The sequence below is a fragment of the Thamnophis sirtalis genome, unplaced genomic scaffold (genome assembly GCF_051295495.1).
Source record: "Thamnophis sirtalis isolate CommonGarterSnake01/CBP01778 unplaced genomic scaffold, rThaSir2_p1.2 scaffold_5, whole genome shotgun sequence".
Classification (NCBI taxonomy): Eukaryota; Metazoa; Chordata; class Lepidosauria; order Squamata; family Natricidae; genus Thamnophis; species Thamnophis sirtalis.
Window position 1 is genome coordinate 87,862,118 of NW_028261385.1, and position 18,511 is coordinate 87,880,628.

Sequence of the window (18,511 nt, forward strand, 5' to 3'; positions counted from 1 at the left end):
GAGATTTGAACTGCCGAACTGCAGCTAGCAGTCAGCTGAAGTAGCCTGCAGTGCTGCACTCTAACCACTGTGCCATCTCAGCTCTCTAAAGGCTTATAGAGGAGGCTCCTTAAGGCTTATAGTATCAAACAATGATGTATTGGGAAACAGTATTAGACAGCTAGAAAAAAGGTTAAAATGTTGATAAAAAGGAAAGATAATTTCTATTTAGTCTCCAAACTGAGATATTAGTTCGAAGGACAAAATGATTTCTTTCGATATAGTTAATTCTGTATCCAGACACTTTCTTTTTCCTTTCAATACCATTACAGTTCAGATTTCGTGCCTCCAGGCTCCCCCCACCTCTCACACACATCTAAAAAAGGATTTTACCTACAAATATTTTCACAAGTGCCAAACGCAAAACGGTCCATTTGTGGGGCTCATAAACTATGTTCTGTTGTAAACACAACATCTCTTCATGTCATCCTCATATTTACCAGAAACCCAGTCCCTAAGTCTGTCACACATTGTGTGTAAAAGACATCGTGCACCACGGAGACATCCCATCAGACGTAAACTGAGAAACTGGCATGTCTCATGGGTTAACAACAGCGTCCTCCACCTGCACGAATAGTAAATGTTACCATAGTTAGATGTGATGTGCCGCCACTTTTTTTTTTAATTCGGCCTCTCTCTTCCTAGATTCTTTTGAACGGAGACTAATGGCCGCCGTCCAGCTCTCGTCTGTCGTATTGGCGCTACAAGCTCCTCACGTGCTTCCCAATAGAACTGCTGCTCTCCGTAGGGAGGAAAGAGGCAGAGTTGTTATTTACCGTTTACTACTAGGCGCTTTTACTGCTTCCCTCTTATTCAAACTGAGACGTTGTTTGACGCCCCAAATTGTAGACGGCGGCTGCTGCCCGCCAAGAAACTTCCCGCCATTTCTTCCGCGCACCGCGGGCGCCTTGGAAGAGCGAATGGAGCGGGAGGGTCGAGCTGAGAGAGGTCGTAGAAGGACTTCAAACGCTGGTTGTTGCGGGGGGGAGGAGGCAGCGCGCATTCTCCTCGCGGGTCGCGAACCGCGCTCGAGCCTACCTTGAACGCGCCGGAACGGCTCTCTATCTACACGTGGATGGGCTTGCGTAGGTGGCTTGAAAAGGACGTCTGTTGTCCCGAAAGACCCACGTCTGGCTTTGCCTTCTCACGGCTTGCCTCCTTGCAACTGTTTGGTCCAGAATCCGAACACACAAGTGGTCATTTTTACGCGATTTTGTCTCCTTTTTCTTAGCCAAAGGATGAAGGTGGATGGGAGGGGGTGGAAATCCATTTTGTTTTCTTCCTCTTGATGGGGCAGAATGCAACTCAGAACTACAAGCATGAAGTTGGTGGTGGGTGTTTTTTTTAAAAAACTCCCATTAAATTCATTGGGTTCCACGCGGACTAGTTGAAGATCGCCGCTTCTTTCACGTGCAGCCGCATTTCCCCTCTTAACCGCACGAGGCCGAACCCCCCATCCCATTCGCAACCTTTGGAGCTACGCATCGCAATCGTGTGTTACCTAATTCCCTCGCTCGCTCGCGTGTTGGGCATATTGGAACCTCTTGCTAGGGTAAAAGTCTTTGCAACTGCTTTTAATGCATCGCTCATCCCGGGCATCCGAACGGGAAGAGCCAAGAAGCCCTCGGGATTTCACGTGCCTTCAGGCTGCCGAGGAAAAAAAGGCAGCTTCTCTGAGCGGCAGCAACCAAGCTAAAAGCAACCGCCAAAGCATCGGGGGGAAAGGGGAAGCCTGGCAGGAGATTCGGCCGGTCCTGGGGTTACGCGACGGCGCGCTCCGTTGAAAGCCCGGCTGGGAGGAGAAGGAGAGGTGAGATGAGGCGAGGCGTCCCGTAAACGTTGCGAGCGACTTTGGGGGCCGTCGTGGAGCCGCCGCGCCTGGCCCCCTCTCTCTCCCCCAAGGCTGCTCCGAGGGAACGGAGCTCTTTTCCGCTCCCCGCGTTTCTTCGTGGAGCGACGGGATCCAATGACCTAGAGCGCCCGTAAGCCATGCGACCCGACGACATCAACCCTCGGACTGGACTGGTGGTGGCTTTGGTCAGCGTCTTCTTGGTGTTTGGCTTCATGTTCACGGTTTCCGGGATCAAAGGCGAGACTTTGGGCGACATCCCACTTCTGGCCATCGGACCGGCCATCTGCTTACCCGGCATCGCCGCCATCGCCCTGACGAGGAAAACCGACGGCTGCAGCAAATGGCCCAACGTCAGCTTTTGCCCCCAGTGCGCCTGCTGCCGCAAGAAACCCCAGGACAAGGAAGTCCTGGAGTTGCTGAGGACCCCTTCGGACCTGGAGTCCGGCAAGAGCAGCTGCGACGAGCTGGCCCTGAAAGCACGCGACGCCCAGCCGGCTGAGGAGACCCGCCGGGTGGCCTACTGCGGGGGGAAAGACTCACTCGCCACCCCCGCCGAGCGGGATTGCGTGGCCTTGGACCCCAAAGTGGCTCAGGAGGAAATGTTGAGGTACTTGGAGAAGTGCTATCCAGAGATGCCCGGCGGGAACGTTTTTGTGGCCGAGGCCTCTCCTTACAGTGCCTTAGACCAGCCGCGAGGGGAGTCCCCTGGCCTCGAGGGGGACGCTGCCGCCGCTTGCCCGGCGGAGGACGATTTGAACGTCGTCCCCAGCGACAGCATCATCGTTTGCTCCTACACGGAGAGCAGCCCTTACGACAGGTACTGTTGTTATATAAACCCCACCGAAGACCTCACTTCGGATCCCCAGGCGATCGTTTGAACGAACCGTCTTGTCATTGCCAGCGCTCCGACTTTCGACTTGGGCCAGCGTTCTTTCAAACGGGGACAAACAATACTGACGACCCACCCTTCCGACTCTTTATTTTTTTCGCAAATAACCATAACGGTAATAATAATATAATGATAATATTATAATAATCATATATTAGCTGGTATTGCACTGCATGGGGCTAGCCTCCTAGTTCAGCTGTTAACTTTAAAAACCTGGTAGGGGACTGATACTCGAACCTTTGGTGCCTGATATACTTTTCGTTTTCGTTCCAATGCAACTAATAATGGCTTCTTGAAGGAGAATCGATGTTTGGTATGGTGAATTCTAAGCAGCGGGGCTTCTGCTATTTTCTTATACAGGGCTAAAGAAAAGGGGTTTATTCCCACGCACTTGCCAAGTTCAAAGTTGGTCCAGAAATGGACTGGGTGCTGTTATTCATGTCTATGGAGATTCTCAGATGTTTTGGCAATGGTTGTCCCAAAAGTGCTTTTTCCAAAGGCAACTGGGCTTTGTTTTTTTCCATGAAGACATTTATGTTCTCATCCAAGAAGCTTCTGCAGTTCTCACTGAAGAACTGAAGAAGCTTCTTGGATGACAAGCGAAACATCTTCAAAGAAAATCAAAGTCCAGTTGCCTTTGGAAAACGCACCTTTGGGTGTGGTTATTAACTTTTGCAGGTTAATATGGAGGGAGCTCCATTAAGTTCCTTGAAGTTGTGTACCCCCCTCTTTCCTGCTCCAACTTTTACCATGTTAAGCAAGTTCAGCAAAGAAATCATATGTGTGCAGAAATCAAAGCCTGAAGACCATATCCGTGAAGGAAAATGAGTGAAATTGCATTAATACCTGAGTTTTCAAACTTTATTAATATGCCATTAGTTTCCAACTTCTTTTTTCTCTCTCTCTGGTATGCTCAGTATTGTTGTATGTCATGCAATCTCCCTTCTTCTGCATAAGGTCTCCAATGAAATGGAAATGATGGAAGCTAAGAGTTCTAGTTTTGAACTTGCATTTAGATTTTGATTTGAGGCATACTTGTGTATCCTACTGTGACTATTCTGAATGTACAGTTAAGTTAAAAACGTTATGTAACCAGCAATGCAATCTAACAAAATCAAGCCATTTGCGTTTCATTCGTTTTGTGGGGAATTTTGAACATGTTGCTAAATCTCCAGTTGAAATTTGTGGCATTCAAAAGGGCTTAAATTTGGGTGGGTTATCCTCCTAGCTTTTTCTGTTCCCCCTCTCCTATTTTTTGATACAAGATTAGAAGTTTTATTGGCCATGCTACAAACACTATGTAACTCCATAACCGTGAATTCTTATGATTCAGCATAGAACAAAATAAGCCTTTGAAAAACTGCAGAATCAGCAAACCTCATATACATATTTCTGTACTCTTAATGGACGTGCAATATCATTTTGTATGTATGTTACATATTTAATCCATGTAGGATACGTTACAGGGATGAAATGTGAGGAACAACATATTTAATACATTTAGAACAATTTGCACTTGGTTTTAGCTTTTTAAGTTGGCCTACACCAGAAATGTCTTCTAAAAGGTTTCCCAGTTCTAAAAGCCTCGTATCGTAGTCACACATATTTTATTGCTGATAGGTTTGTTAAGCTTCCATCTCAGTGGAAAGCAAGAGGTAATCATGCACAATCATCCTTCGGTTTTGTTGAGAGCAGTTCACCATTTAACCCTTGTGCACGTGGTCCATCTTAACAGATACATGAAAAATACCTGCAAGCACTTTGTGGGAAACATGGCTAAGCAACATTTATTTCAAAGCAGAGTATCAGAAAGGGATCTTGTGTTTTCTATTATGAATTTTTAGATTTCTATCCTGCCTTTATTCAGAAAAGAAAGGCAAGCACATCATGCTTCCTCCTCCCACTTTCCCCTACTATTAATATCCTTGTGAGATAGGTAGGGCTAACAGACTGGGTGACCCAAAATCACCTAATGAACTTTTGTGGCTGAGGATGGACTTCCCAAAGCCAGGCCAGCATCTTAACCACAATACTACACTGCCTGTTGTTAATATGCATGTGATATTTCTTACTTGTTATGTAAATTGTTACTGGAGTAGGAAGGTAGAATGGGAACAAACCATTCTATTGGCCCCTTGCACATTTTTAGGGAACAGCTAGAAACACCAGATAAAAAGCTAGTAAGCCTACATCATCATCAAAGCACAGGGCTGCAAAAAAAAAACTGGTTATAAAGAGAAGGGAGCAAGATTTATCCCAGGACTACAAGTGGCTTTCCAGCATTTCTTTTTTGGGCCACAAAGTTCCCCAAACAGAGCAAGGCTAAAGTTGGTCTCTTATAAGTTCCAAGTTGATAGCAAATGTTCAATGCACCAGCTTTGCCCTTTCAAACTCCTGTTCTTCCTCCCCAAGGAACAACAATTAGTTACACCCACTTCTGCAGTATGTATTTGAAGATGCACAAAGTCTCATGTGGCTTTTGAGCTAAAAAAACGTCGTGCAACCCTGGCTGAGGGCAACATGCACTCTCAAGTTCCTTAGATTCCTTTAGATTCCCCCTATATTTCAAAATTCAAAGGTAACCAGAATAACACTAGGGTAGTGATGGCGAACCTTTTTGGCACTGAGTGAACAAACTGGAACATGTGTGCATGTGCGCATGCCGGAGCACCGGAAACAGGAAGACCAGTTGGCCAGCGCATGCATGCCTGTTTACAGGCTGTTTTCAGGCCATTTTTCAGCCCCAAAAGGGCCCCCAAAAACTGTTTGGGGGCCATTTTTTAGGCTATTTTCTGGTGCTCTGGCGCCCGCAAAGACCAGCTGACATGCACGTCAGAAACCAGAAGAGCGGCTGGAAATGGCACGTGTACCCACAGAGAAGGCTCTGTGTGCCACCTCTTACACGCAAGCTATAGGTTCGCCATCATAGCACTAGGACATGCCGCAAGGAAAGTGGAGCAAAATTTCAGGTTTAATCAAGATGGAGATACAGTGGGAGAAGGTGAAATTCAGATTGATTAACTGAATATGGGGAAAGTTCATTCCCTAGAATCAAATCCCCCCTCCCCCAATTCTTTGAGGCATGTTCTGGACATTAAATGTGCAGCCCTTTTTCTTTAAAACTTTGAATGATTTAGCATCACATTAGCTGAAGGAGCACCTTGTCCTGTAAATACCCAATGAGATTTTAAGATCTTTAAGATCTAATAAGGCCCACTTCTAGATTCCCATCACAGCAAATAATTTGACTTTGGTCTCAACAAAAGGGGGGATTTTTTTTGCAGTGGCACCCCATTTGTGGAATTCTCTCCACAGAGAGACTCAGCTAGCACCCACTTGAGGATGATTTTGACACCAGGTGAAAATCTGTCTATTTCCCCATGCCTTTTAACTGCACTTTACTTGTACTTTAATTTGTGTTGTTTTAGCTTCATATGATTGCCTTGCTGCTACCTAGCTTGCATTTTATTTGAATTTTTTGGTATATGTTTTTATTAAAATTGTATCTTTTAGTATGTTTTATTGAAGTTACCAAGAGTTTGGCTATTGAGCAATTTAAATTTTTTAAAATAAACAATAAATAACACTTTAACCCAATAACAACTACTCTTCCAAAATATTTATTCTTCAACAGAACCTTGTTTGGTGCCCATAATGTAACTCCTTGGGAAAATAACTTGGGAAAGGGGGGAAATTTATTAATAAATTAATATGCTTTTTAAAAAATAACAGAATGTGTTCTTCTTTGGGGGGGGTGTCAGCCTTTCTATTTGCACTATAGGAATAATTGTATTGATCTGCTTTAGTGGCTTGTTTTAAAAATTATAGTAAAAGTTTATTTAAATGAAACACTTTGAATGTTCAGAGTTGATTTATGCATGCTAACTTAACTCTGTGTGAGTTTACTGGTTAGTATGTATAATTTTAGTAAGGTAGTTAATTGGGGGGATTATTTAGAATGCCCTTAATAGCCTAATTGAAAAAAATGTATAAGTGCAGGACTTGTTGCCAAAAACCAATAAAATCACAAACTTTTTCATTTAAATATGAGCCTTGAACTTTAATTACAGCTTTTTAAAGGGACTACAAAAGATAAACTGAAGGGTTATAAAACTGACTGGATACTGGAAATGAGTATTTCATTTTAAAATTCTGATAACATTTTAGGTTAGTGAATTTTTAAAATGCATTGATTAAAATATCAAAAATTTCACAATATCAATTAAACAAAAGAATATATGCTTCTTTCCCCTTTTAAACAATTTAGTGTACAGCTCATAATTTTAACATTCATGTATTGTATTCTAATTTTTTAAAAATATATTAATGATACTGGAGAAATTTATAGTAAGAATGATCCAAATACATGTAATACAAAATAGCTTATAAACTCTGAAAACAGGAAAGAAAAAGACAACAATAACAAAAAAAATCAATAGAAGTAACAAGTAGAAGCATAGTTTTAAGTCCTACCATGAGACTAGTCCTATGCTTATGGAAATCAATGAAACTTTCAAGGTAGAAAGCAACAGAAAGAAAAGTATTGAAAATATTAAATGTTAATGTATTCTTAAATAAAGAGTTATAATTGCTATTATAATAAAGAACATTTTTTATCTCTAACATCTGAAAGCAACCTTTTTTCTCCAGCATCTGACATCTAATTAACGCAGATCACAAAGGAAAGCAAACAGAATAGCAATTTCATATATTGGCTATACATTGAAAAGAAACTTGGAAGAGAATAGAAGTTACAAGAAGCAAAAACAACCTGCAGACATTACAGACAAAATTAATCTTAGAAGTACTGCAGATAAGGAAACAGTTACTGAAATACTACTGACTTAACAATTTGGAGGTCTTATGGGTAACATTCTTTCTAATTATAACAAATAGACAAATAACTTTGGCCTAACTAATTTAACACAAAAATATTTAGTTACTGTATAAGACTGCAATATTTTTTTCCATTAAGTTCAAGAGTATCAAGTTCTTCAACTGAACACAAATCAGCATAAAGAGAGAAAGAAGGGAAATAAAATGTAATAATTACTGGGTGCTCTAATAAATGACATTTTTTCAGAGGACATTTTTCACAACATATAGAATCTCTTTAAACTCAATTCATATTTTTTCAACCAGTCAAAATAATATCAGTCTCTTGTCTGATCTTAATCACTAGGGGATTTGAGCATCTTTGAATGCATGTGCATTTAACTGATGTTACACAGTTCTACAACATGAGTGTCACTTATTTATGCTGGTAGTTATTTAGGAACAAAGGAATGCTTGCAGGAAGCAGCCAAGCTTTTGCTTCAGGATTCAGACTGCTTGGCCAACATCCCAAATTCCAGGAAAAGCCAGAGTGATTTTGAGGTCCTTGGTGAAAAAAACATTGCATCCTCCAGTAGCAATTCAGTAGGAATCCAGCACCCCAAAGGTGAATTAAACAATGCCAACACAGAATGCTTATCCTCATACAAAAAGGAACACAACAGTATAGACAGCATCACAACTCTTTCTCCCATTTGTTTTCTAAAACGTTTGCTTTGCATTCAGACCTTGCATTTGTGCCTTCACTGGGTGCTTGTTGCCAACTTGAAACCCTTTCAGCCTCCAAAAAAGTTCTGAATATAATAGAGGTAAAGAATTATACCACTATGTATGAGTTTTGATATCGTGCCTAGAAAAAAAATCATAATAAAACTGCTTTGGACAGCACATCTTACACAAACTGCCATTTATTTCATTGTCTCCTATTTTTCACATTGTAGATCATGAGTTCCCTATTTAATGTTCCCAACCGAATAGAAATGGGAAACTAAGCAAGCTTGTTAGTTCCAAATTCGTGTGTCCTCTCTAACTTTGCCCAGTCATTGTGTTCTAAGGAGGGAGAGTCTAAAAGAGACTGATTAACTTTATCCAGTACAAACCACAGTGAGTTTCTACATATAAACTATGGAGTTCTCCCAAACAATCATGTTTTCTGGGTAGCTGTTAACAGAGGTGGCGTATAAGAGATATTATAAGGGGAAATAATGAAACCTGTCAAGAGTGAAACATTGGCAACTATGTGCCTTTTTGTTTCAACTTGTCATTAGGGTAAAGGGTAAAGTGTTGATTACAAATTAGAGAAATGAAACTATTACAGTTCCACTGAATCTTGTGAAAGTCTGGAAACTTTTCAAGGACATCTTAATGGAAGAAGAAGGCAGATGGTTCCCATAACAAAGAGAACTTGTTTACATGGTCTACAAGGAAGCCTGGAGGTTTGGCTGGGAAAATCGTTGTTTAATATTGTGAACTGATGCCTGAGAATCTCAGGGTTAGTTTTATGTTGCCATTACCATGCAATGTATTCAATAAACAGTAAGCTTTTCAGAAATGATCCTAGACTTTTATTTGGCTACTCAAGCTGGATGTTGATAGAAACCTACTCTTGACTTTCATGAGTGTACAATTGCTGATCCGCCCATCATAGACAGCAGTGAAAGTTGCTAACAGTTATAGTTCAGTAATAATAACAGCAACCTTGGAGTTGAATATGAACTGAAATAAGATTATACATTGTGCTAAACCACTATGTTTTCTTGAACAAGAACTAGTGGCCTAACCCAAGCTACAAAGCATGGCCACAAATTACAAAGACTGCACTCACAACTCTTGCTAAGCCACAACCACTGGCAGAATGAAAATGATATGTATCTTCGGGTCTTCACAGAAAATAGAAGGCTAGCTATAAATAAACAGATATATTAAACTATTAAAAACTATTAAAAAAAATAAACCATAGCATGATATAACAATTGAATCTTCACAGAGACTACTTGGGTTAATCCGTGAGCTGAGAATTGTATTGATTGCATGGTTTGTTTAAAAAAAAACAAGAACCTTGAGATATCTCAGATTCTTCCTGCTTATAATTTTCTAAAAAGCGAGATAGATTAGTTGCCTGATAACATTCTTTTGGAATGGATTTGATTATGGAACATTCTATACAACACCAGGAATGATACCAAAACCACTCTGGTTAATAGCTTCAGAGGTTGCAGATGGGCTTAATCCCTTCTTCTGAATTATTCGAGACTTTTTTCCTTCCAGCCAATATGTTACCATATCACCTTTTCCCTAAAATTAAAAACATAATAATGGACCATTTCAGTAAAGTCAACAGCCATACTTTGCTTCTGAGAACATTACACATTATGACAACAGAGATGCAGACTAGCCTACTGCTTTTTAAAATTAAGTTTGAATAGAGTTACAGGTTGCAAGCATTACTATGGACATTAATCAACTCAAACATGCATTTTAATTAACAGAGCTGCAAGTAAAGGTTACAAGGAGGGTATGAAGTAATTTTATTTTCCGTGACCCTAAAATTCAGTTCAGTTTTAAGTTAATTTGAAGTGAAACATTATTTCCTATTCTTCCCCTTTGAGGACTAAGGATTGAAATAATTTTGAGAAGTGGCTTAGATGTGATTCTGAAATAAGGGGGAAAAACACCTTCTGAAAATTCTGCTGATTCTCTCTTAGCGTAATAAGCCAGCTGGGTGGCTTTGGACCAGTCACTCCCTCTTTCTCGGTCAATTCACCTCACAGGGCTGTTGTGGAAAAATAGGAGGAAGATGGAATATTGTATGTATTTGCTGCCTTGAGTTATATATTATTTATAAAAATAATAAAGGTAGGATATAAAAAAAATATGAACCAGACTTTTTGTCCATGTCCAATGTGAATTCCTCCCTCCCCAGTTTGTGTTTAACAAAAAAATAGATAAGATAAGACAAGCTTTATTGTCACTTTTAAAAATGAAATTCTGATGCCCGTTCTTTTAGAATAGCTAACTCCTTTTTATCCAAATTAGAAAACTAGTTTCAGAACTTGTCCAGGAATGTTAAGTCAGACACATGGGGCTAAACAACCTGAGCTGTCTCGATGTTGTTAGTTATTAACTAAGTAACTGATTCATTTACTGAAGATGCTCTGATTTGTCAATCAAATCGCTGGTCACCAAAAAGTAGTGAATATTTGCTGCTTGTAATATCTGAGTTTTATTTTAGAATGAAACTGTGCAGATTCATCAGAACTGTGTTGGTCTTGTACCACCACTTGCAAGTGTCATGTCCCTGTTGGAGCCTGAATCTGCAGAGGAAGATGAGCCAGAACTGGAGCCCATGGAGATCAAGGAGGCGGCTTCATTGGCTTAGGAAGAATATGGGGAGGAGCAGGCCAAGTCAGGCCAGGGCTTTTCAGGATTGGGATGGCTTTTAGGCAGGAAGGAATGGGGACAGGATGACCTAGAGAGACTAAGCAGTGAACATGAGAGACAGAGTTCAAGCAATGATCCTTGACCATGGAGAGTGGAGAGAAGGTGGGAACAGCGCAGGCTGAGCCGACTACTTGGGAGGAAAGCGCCCTGCCTCTCCACAAGGCACATCTGGGGATTGAGACTGAAGAAGATTCTGTGGGGAGGGAATTTGTTGGGAAGAAACACTGAATTCATAGAGTGTTGTGTGCCGTTACCGATGTTGGACGTTTCCTGGACTTCTTGCTTTGTTCCTTTGCTTCCTGGACTAATTGACTTATTCCTTTGCCCTGCTGGATTTCTTATTTGCAGCCATTGTGCTCACAGCGTTGTGCTGGACCACTTGCAGCCAGAGCCTGCTGGAGGTGTGTATGTGTGTGTGCGTCATCACTTTGCTCTGGGACTTGCCAGAAACATGGGAGCGTTTGGGGAACATTTTGAGAAATAAAGGGGCGGTTTGAACTGTCAGCTGACTGTGTTGCCTCTGTGCCATGCCTGGGTCATCACAGAAAGTTGTTCAAATCTATTTTTAATGCTAACAACTTGCAAGGAAACCAACAAGCCATATGAAGGTTTTGCATGGCACATATTCTTTAGTGCTTCACTGTATCCAGTTAATGAATGAAGCATCTCTGATATACAGCACATATGTCATTTTTAACCAATGCCCTACCCCCTGACAAAAGGCAATTCCTGTAAGGGAGTTGTGCCTCTGTTAGAGAGAAAAGTGGAACAAACTATATTAACCAGAGAGGCAGGAGTAAGCAGGATTCTAGGCAATGAATATACTGAGGGAAACAAACTCAAGGAATTGAATAGGGAGAAAGAAAGAGCCACCATCTAAACCCAGTCAATATACTCAGGAAATTAAAAGAGTCTCTCCTGTCATCTGCCTTCCAGCTATTTCTTTCTGTTTTCTCTGATTAGGGCTGTTGAAAGCTGGTAGTAAAAAAGAAAAAAGGCATAGAGCAATTCTATGTAGTAATTTAAGGCATTAGATAATAAATAGGGAGAGTTTAAGATCTAGTTCTACCTTGGGCATGAAGCCAACTGGATGACTTTGAGCCAGGTGCTTTCTCTCAGCCCTAGGAATAGGACACTGCAAGGGGGGTGGTTTTCACTTACTTTCCCTACCAGTTGGCAAATGTGAGCACACATGCATTTCATGCATGCACTTTGGCTTGAAAACGTCCCTAAATAGGATGGCATAGAGCCAGGGTGGGTTGCTGAGCCCATCCACGATTTCCACTACAGGTTCGGGCGAATCAGTCCAAACCGGCTGAATACCACCTCTGAGGCAATGGCAAACCACTTCGAAAAACCTTGCCAAGGAAACTGCAGAGGCTGGTGCAGGCACTCATCAGGAGTCAAAACTGACTTGAAATCACTACAAACATATGGCAGGAAAAAAGCAATCTCAAGTGGATATGCCTTCAAGACAAGTCAAGGCCAAGGAAGAAGTCCTACGGCAGGAGTCTTCTTAATCAAGAATCTGCAGGCTGAGCATTTATTTTAAAATTGCTGCATTGAAATAAATTGGGTGGGTGAGAGGGATGCCTTTATCTTTGGCACTTTTGACATCTATAATGGCAGTTGATTGGTTGAAGCTCTCCTACTTGGAGGTGGGAGAAAACATTTCTCAATTTTCTTCAACCGTATTTTATAGCTACTGTACTTCTTCCAGGATTATAGCTTGAGGTTAAAAATAGCTTCTGGAGGACCTCAGCACAAATTAGGCTCTAGGGTGAAAATAACTCTCAATACTTTGACCAAACTGCAATTCCCAGGATCCCTGGGGGTAGACATTAAATGCAAATTGGCCTAAGGAGCAATTCAGACATAAATGCAATTCATATTTCAAATATGGACAGGAGTGTTAAAACAAAATCTGCTAAAGAATGACCATTTGTTTCCCATTTGGGGAAAGCTTGAACACATTTACCTTGATTTGCAAATTCCCCCGGCACACCAATATATACTCTCCAATCTGTTGCAGCAGCTGGTATGTGCTTGAACTGCATTGTATTTTGAGAGCTAAAGGGAAAATGAGAAGCAGTGTTGCCATTGTTTTCATAGTTGAAAAATCCATTTTCAAAGATAACGAACAATAGGTATCCTGACTCCTAAAAACAGCTCATGCGTCTACTGTTATCCAAACCTTCAGTTCACTTTGAAAGCATCTTGGAATACACGTGTGACTATCAACAAAGGCAGTTAACCCTTTTATGAAAATTAAGAAATGGGAAAAGCTTAATATCCTTCATTTCAAGACATAGGGTTGCTAAATAAGATTAAATTTCATGGTCTAATAAATTTCTGGCCACAACACTGCATTCTACATTTTTATTAATCACTTGGATGAAAAGGTGAAAAGTGAACACTTTTTAAATTTGCAGGCAACACAAATTACATGAGAAAGTTAACGTTCTAGAAATAGAAGCAAAATTCAAAATGCTCTTGTTAGATTAAACACGGGACTTGGAAATAATAAAATGAAATTTAATAGAGAGTTTCTTGGTCAAGAAAAAAGCATCAAAAATACAAGCATAGAATTAAGGAAACTAGTTTACTAATAATGTGTCGGAAAAGATCTTAGAATAGCAGGTGATCAGAAACTGAATATGACTTAGCAGTGTGAACTGGATTTAAATGGGATAAGTAATGTTCTACATTTCATTAATAAAACTACAATTTCCAAATCATGGAAAGTAGTATTTCTCAGAAGTCTTGATCAGAACTCTTGAGTACTATGTCCAATTTGGGACACTGAATTAAAAAAAAAAGATGCATAGAAGAAGAAACAGATACAATGCAAGAGAACAAGAAAGTTTAGAAACAAAATCATATAAGGAGAGATGGACAAAGAGGAGATATGTTGGCATTTTCCCAATATTTGAAGGAATGTCACACGGAAAATTAAGATTTGTATTTTTATTGTTCCAGAGTCCCAGACACAGTAATAGATAGGGAAAAACTTTCCGTGAAATGGTAGGAAAAACTAATGATAAAAAGAATTTGACAGCAAAAGTAGATACAAAGGGAAGTAGATACTGAACTCGTTTCATTGGCTACCTTCAAGCAAAATCTGGACAGACAACTTTCACAGATTTGGGGATTTCTTCCAGCTCTATGATTCTCTAGCAGAGCTTTCCCCAACTCTATTCTTTTTAAATGCATTCCTCAACTTCAAGAATTCTTCAAAGGACACTATATTAGGAAAAATTAACCTAGAAGATAATGCCCAATGTTTGACATGTTTTACTGAGTATACTGCCTCCCAGTAAAGAGGGGAATTTGCTGCTCTAAATTTGTTAATCTAAGTCAAGGGTGGGGAGCTATGGCCCTTTTATGACTTGTGGCTCAGGAATACTGGGAGTTGAAGTCCACAGTCATAAAAGGGCTACACCTCTCATCTAAGACGGGTATTTATGACTGTTTTCTATGGCTTTCTTAGCCATATTTGTAGTTTTGTTATGACAGTTTAGGATGGCACAGCCTTGCAGGTAGCTCTAGACTCATTACTAGTTGTTTAACAACTATTCAAGTTATGGCAGCCTCAGAAAAGCTGCTTTATGGCTCATAAAGCATAAGGCACTTCCAGCCATTGTAAAATGTTGCACTGGGCCTCCCAGTTACATGATTTCATTTAGGGGACATAGCATCCAGCTTGCCTTTATGACCGGTTGCAGCATCCTGCAGTCATGTGACTGTGATTAATGACATATTTTGCTGGTTTCCAGCATTTTATTTTTTGTCCATTTCTGGTATTCAGAACTGGATTAAGACTGGATTCAGTCTTATGACCATGTGATTCACTTAATGATTGCCATAAAAACAGTCAAAAAATCAGGTCCAATCGCAAGGGCGCATTGACTTACAACTGCAATAATGTACGGCTGAAATTGTTCCAAATGTGGTTATAAATTGAGGACTTCCTATACTTTATTAGAGAAAGATACAACAATTTCCCAAACAATCTATATGTCGATATATAACTCTATATCTTAAAATCAAATAATAATAATTTAATCACAAGATCACACAGATCTCAAAGAAGAGTATGACAAACCAGCAACAATGGTGAATTGGAAGATCTGCAACAAATACCATTTGCCTGCAAGCAAGAACTGGTGGGATCATAAAACAGAGAAAGTCAATGAAAATGAAGAAGCTAAAGTGCTTTGGGACTTTAGAATTCAAACTGACAGACACCTGCCAGATAACCTAATTTAACAATTGTCAATAAGAAAGTCAAAAAAGTATGGATAGTGGACATGGCAGTAACTGGAGACAGACAAAAATAAGAGAAAAAACTGAACAAAATATAAAATACAAAGACCTGCAAATGGAAATAGAATGACTGTGGCAAAAAAGCAAAGGTAGTACAATACAAATAGGTGCCTTGGATGCAGTCCCAAACAACTGGAGCACCACTTCAACACCATTGATAAATTCACCATCAGTCAATTGCAATAGGAACAATTTACATCCTGCAATGATACCTCTAACACCCTCAAACATCCACATCTGCCTATTCCAAGTCCTTGGGAATGACTCAATAGGTGGACAAAAATGCCAAATCCAGTCTGAACATCTGGCTGACTATGCAATGAATAAAAATCAATTTGTATAACCACCCATCTCAGCAATGACTCAGGGAAGTTGACAATAATAAAATTTTAAAATGAAAAACATACAGCAGCCAAGATCATTAACCATCATCCACATAGCCAGGAGAAAACACACAAAACCAGAACCAGGGCCATATCTCTAAGCCATATGGAATGTCAACAGGATCAGGGCCAACCTAAACTCTTAGAGATAATGTTCTATATGGGGCAGTCACTATACAGGAATGCCTCATCCTCTATGCCCTGCCACCCACAGTTCCTTAGCCAAGAAAAATACCCATTCTGCCAGATTAAGTCAGGAAAGAAAATTGAAGTGGTACCAAGTCATAGCTCACTCCTTGATTGTACTGTTAATTGCACTTCACCTTCACTGGTAGATTCCATCCTGGAGGCTGTGTTGACTGTGTCCCCAAATAGACAATACCGTGGCATTTTGGTTCCAACAATTCCTGCCACAACTGGACCTAAAAAAGACAAGTAGAAAGATTCCTTTAACTCTTGCGCCTCAATTACAATTTATCACAATGGAAAAATTAGGCATATAGGATATCTATATGAGGAGTAATTGTATCAAAGAGAACTAAAGAACAGAGAACAAGATGGCAAAGAGAGAAGCAGGATAACAAGCGATGACCAGAATGACATCATCCTAAAAAGAAAGCAGATGCTTAGCTGATACAGCTGCACTTGGAAAGAAAAGATGGATGGTACCCCATTAGTGCAATAATTTGGAATGCAATCTAAGAAGTTGCTTGTAGTCATGTAAATTGGTTGGTTGCAAGTAGTCTAAATTTAAGTACCAGAGTTAGTGAAACTATTCATCTGTGCAAGTCAAGTGAGGGCAATTCAATGACTGGTTCAAATGCTAGACTAAAACATTTAAGAACGTGAACCATGATGATCATTTACTTCCTACTAATGACTTTGTGCCAATTGGCTGTGACATCTGTCACCCCACTGATCGTCAGGGTTGATTCGGCTGATCTGGCTGGCTAGGCGGGTGTCACCTCCTTCCTCCCTCACTGCTCCATGTGCGTCCCTCCCAAAGCTGCGTGCTCGGTGCAAGAGGATGACCATCCCAGATAGAAGGAGTGTAGCGATCGTCGGTCAAGGGTATATGATAGTTGCATTCCCCTGCTAGAACCTCTAAACAAGCTCAAGGTTATACTATTAGCTCTCCTTCCCATTACCACTTCTTCCCTATTATGAATGAATGAAACCAATCAATATGCTCCCATTTTGTCACTAGATAGGTAACATGGCTAATGCTTCCAGTACCCCTATTTCATCAATCCAACATTCATTGCCAACATTAATCAGGGAGGTGAACTAATAGACTGGTCTACAAATTTTGGAAAATTATTGACCTCCAAGATAAAATGGGTTAATTTTACATATTTTGATTAGATGAAGTAGAAAACATGTGATAAAGGTTGGCTAAGGTTTTCAAGATACCGTATTTTTCGGAGTATAAGACGCACCAAGGTTTTGAAGAGGCAAATTAAAAAAAAAAGGTTTTTGCACTCTGCAAACCTCCCCAAAACAGCCCATTTTTCATGAAAATGAGCCCTTCCCCCCCCCCCCAAAAGGCATGAATAGCCTTTACCGGGCTTGCAGAGTGCTCCTGGAGGGTGCCCCTAAAAAAACGAGCAAAAAACAGCCAGTTTTTCGCAAAAACGGGACCATTTTTTGTCAAAATAAATTGCACGCATAGCCTTTAGGAGGCTTATAGACTACTCCTGGGGGCTGGGGTGGGGGCAAAATTGAGCAAAAACCGGCCTGTTTTTCGCTCATTTCTGCCCTTTCCAGCCCCCAGCAGCACTCTGAAAGCCTTCTGCAGACTCTGCATGGCCATTGTGGTGAAGGGGGAGGGGCTTTGGCAGGCAAAAAATGCTGCATTCAGTGTTAAGACGCACCCAGATTTTCAGCCTCTTTTTTGAGGGAAAAGGGTGCGTTTTATACTCCAAAAATATGGTAATTCACAATAAAGACTTATACACAGGTGAGTATATTTGCCTACAAGGGAGGGAGGTGTCTAATGATCATGAAGCCCCCTAACTTCTTGACAAAGTACAGTAGAACAATGAAAATTGTTCTAAAGCGCCACTGGAGGGCCAGTAAATCTGAGTCAGACCGAGCACTGATGAGAGCCTTTATCTCGTGGCAATACGGGCGGCAAAATGCTCGCATTTTGCCGCCCTTATTGCATCCGCTGAATCGTGCCCAGCCGCCTTGTTTAGAATAACCCGCTCCCTCTTGAAAGGGAGAGATGCGGATGACCCTTTACAAGGTAGAGCTGAGGAATTTGTTCAGTAATAACGGATTAAGTTGCTCGAATTCGGACAGAGCTGGACTCCAATTGCACGGTACCAGCCGAGGTACTGGGGGAAGGTCTTGAGCATACTTTATGGATTGAGTTTCAACTTGCTTCTCCTGAGGAAGTGGACAAGGCCATGGGAGCGGTGAGTGCCTCCACTTGTATACTGGACCCGTGCCCCTCCTGGCTGGTCTCGACCAGCAGGGAGGTGACACGCGGCTGGATCCGGACGATAGTTAACACCTCTCTCCGGGAGGGAATCTTCCCGCCCCTCCTAAAGGATGCGGTGGTGAGACCCCTCCTGAAGAAACTGTCTCTGGACCCAGCCATTTTGAGCAACTATCGTCCAGTCTCCAACCTGCTCTTTGTTGGGAAAGTGGTGGTCTCTCAACTCCGATGGTCCTTGGATGAAACCGATTATCTAGATTCCTATCAATCGGGTTTCAGGCCTGGTTACAGCATGGAAACTGCTT

General features: G+C 41.0%; 2 protein-coding genes across 2 annotated transcripts in view; one reads left to right on the plus strand and one right to left on the minus strand.

Moving 5' to 3' along the window:
• The first annotated feature begins 1,565 nt into the window (after window positions 1–1,565).
• On the plus strand, window positions 1,566–6,892 carry TMEM215 (transmembrane protein 215). The gene has a single exon (XM_087716149.1). The coding sequence runs from the start codon at window positions 2,029–2,031 to the stop codon at window positions 2,767–2,769; it is 741 nt and encodes a 246-aa protein (XP_087572275.1). The 5' UTR covers window positions 1,566–2,028; the 3' UTR covers window positions 2,770–6,892.
• A 2,881-nt stretch (window positions 6,893–9,773) lies between these two features.
• LOC106538512 (atrial natriuretic peptide receptor 1-like) overlaps window positions 9,774–18,511 on the minus strand; it is a 65,476-nt gene continuing 56,738 nt past the window's right edge. The window contains exons 21-23 of the mRNA XM_087717013.1: window positions 16,087–16,185; window positions 13,033–13,124; window positions 9,774–9,908 (exon numbers count right to left, since the gene is read on the minus strand). Coding sequence (XP_087573139.1) covers window positions 9,774–9,908; window positions 13,033–13,124; window positions 16,087–16,185 — 326 coding nt within the window. The remainder of the gene's footprint in view (window positions 9,909–13,032; window positions 13,125–16,086; window positions 16,186–18,511) is intronic.

Excerpts from the sequence above, each read along its gene's own strand:
- TMEM215 (XM_087716149.1), top strand. The coding sequence starts at position 2,029 with ATGCGACCCGACGACATCAACCCTCGGACTGGACTGGTGGTGGCTTTG.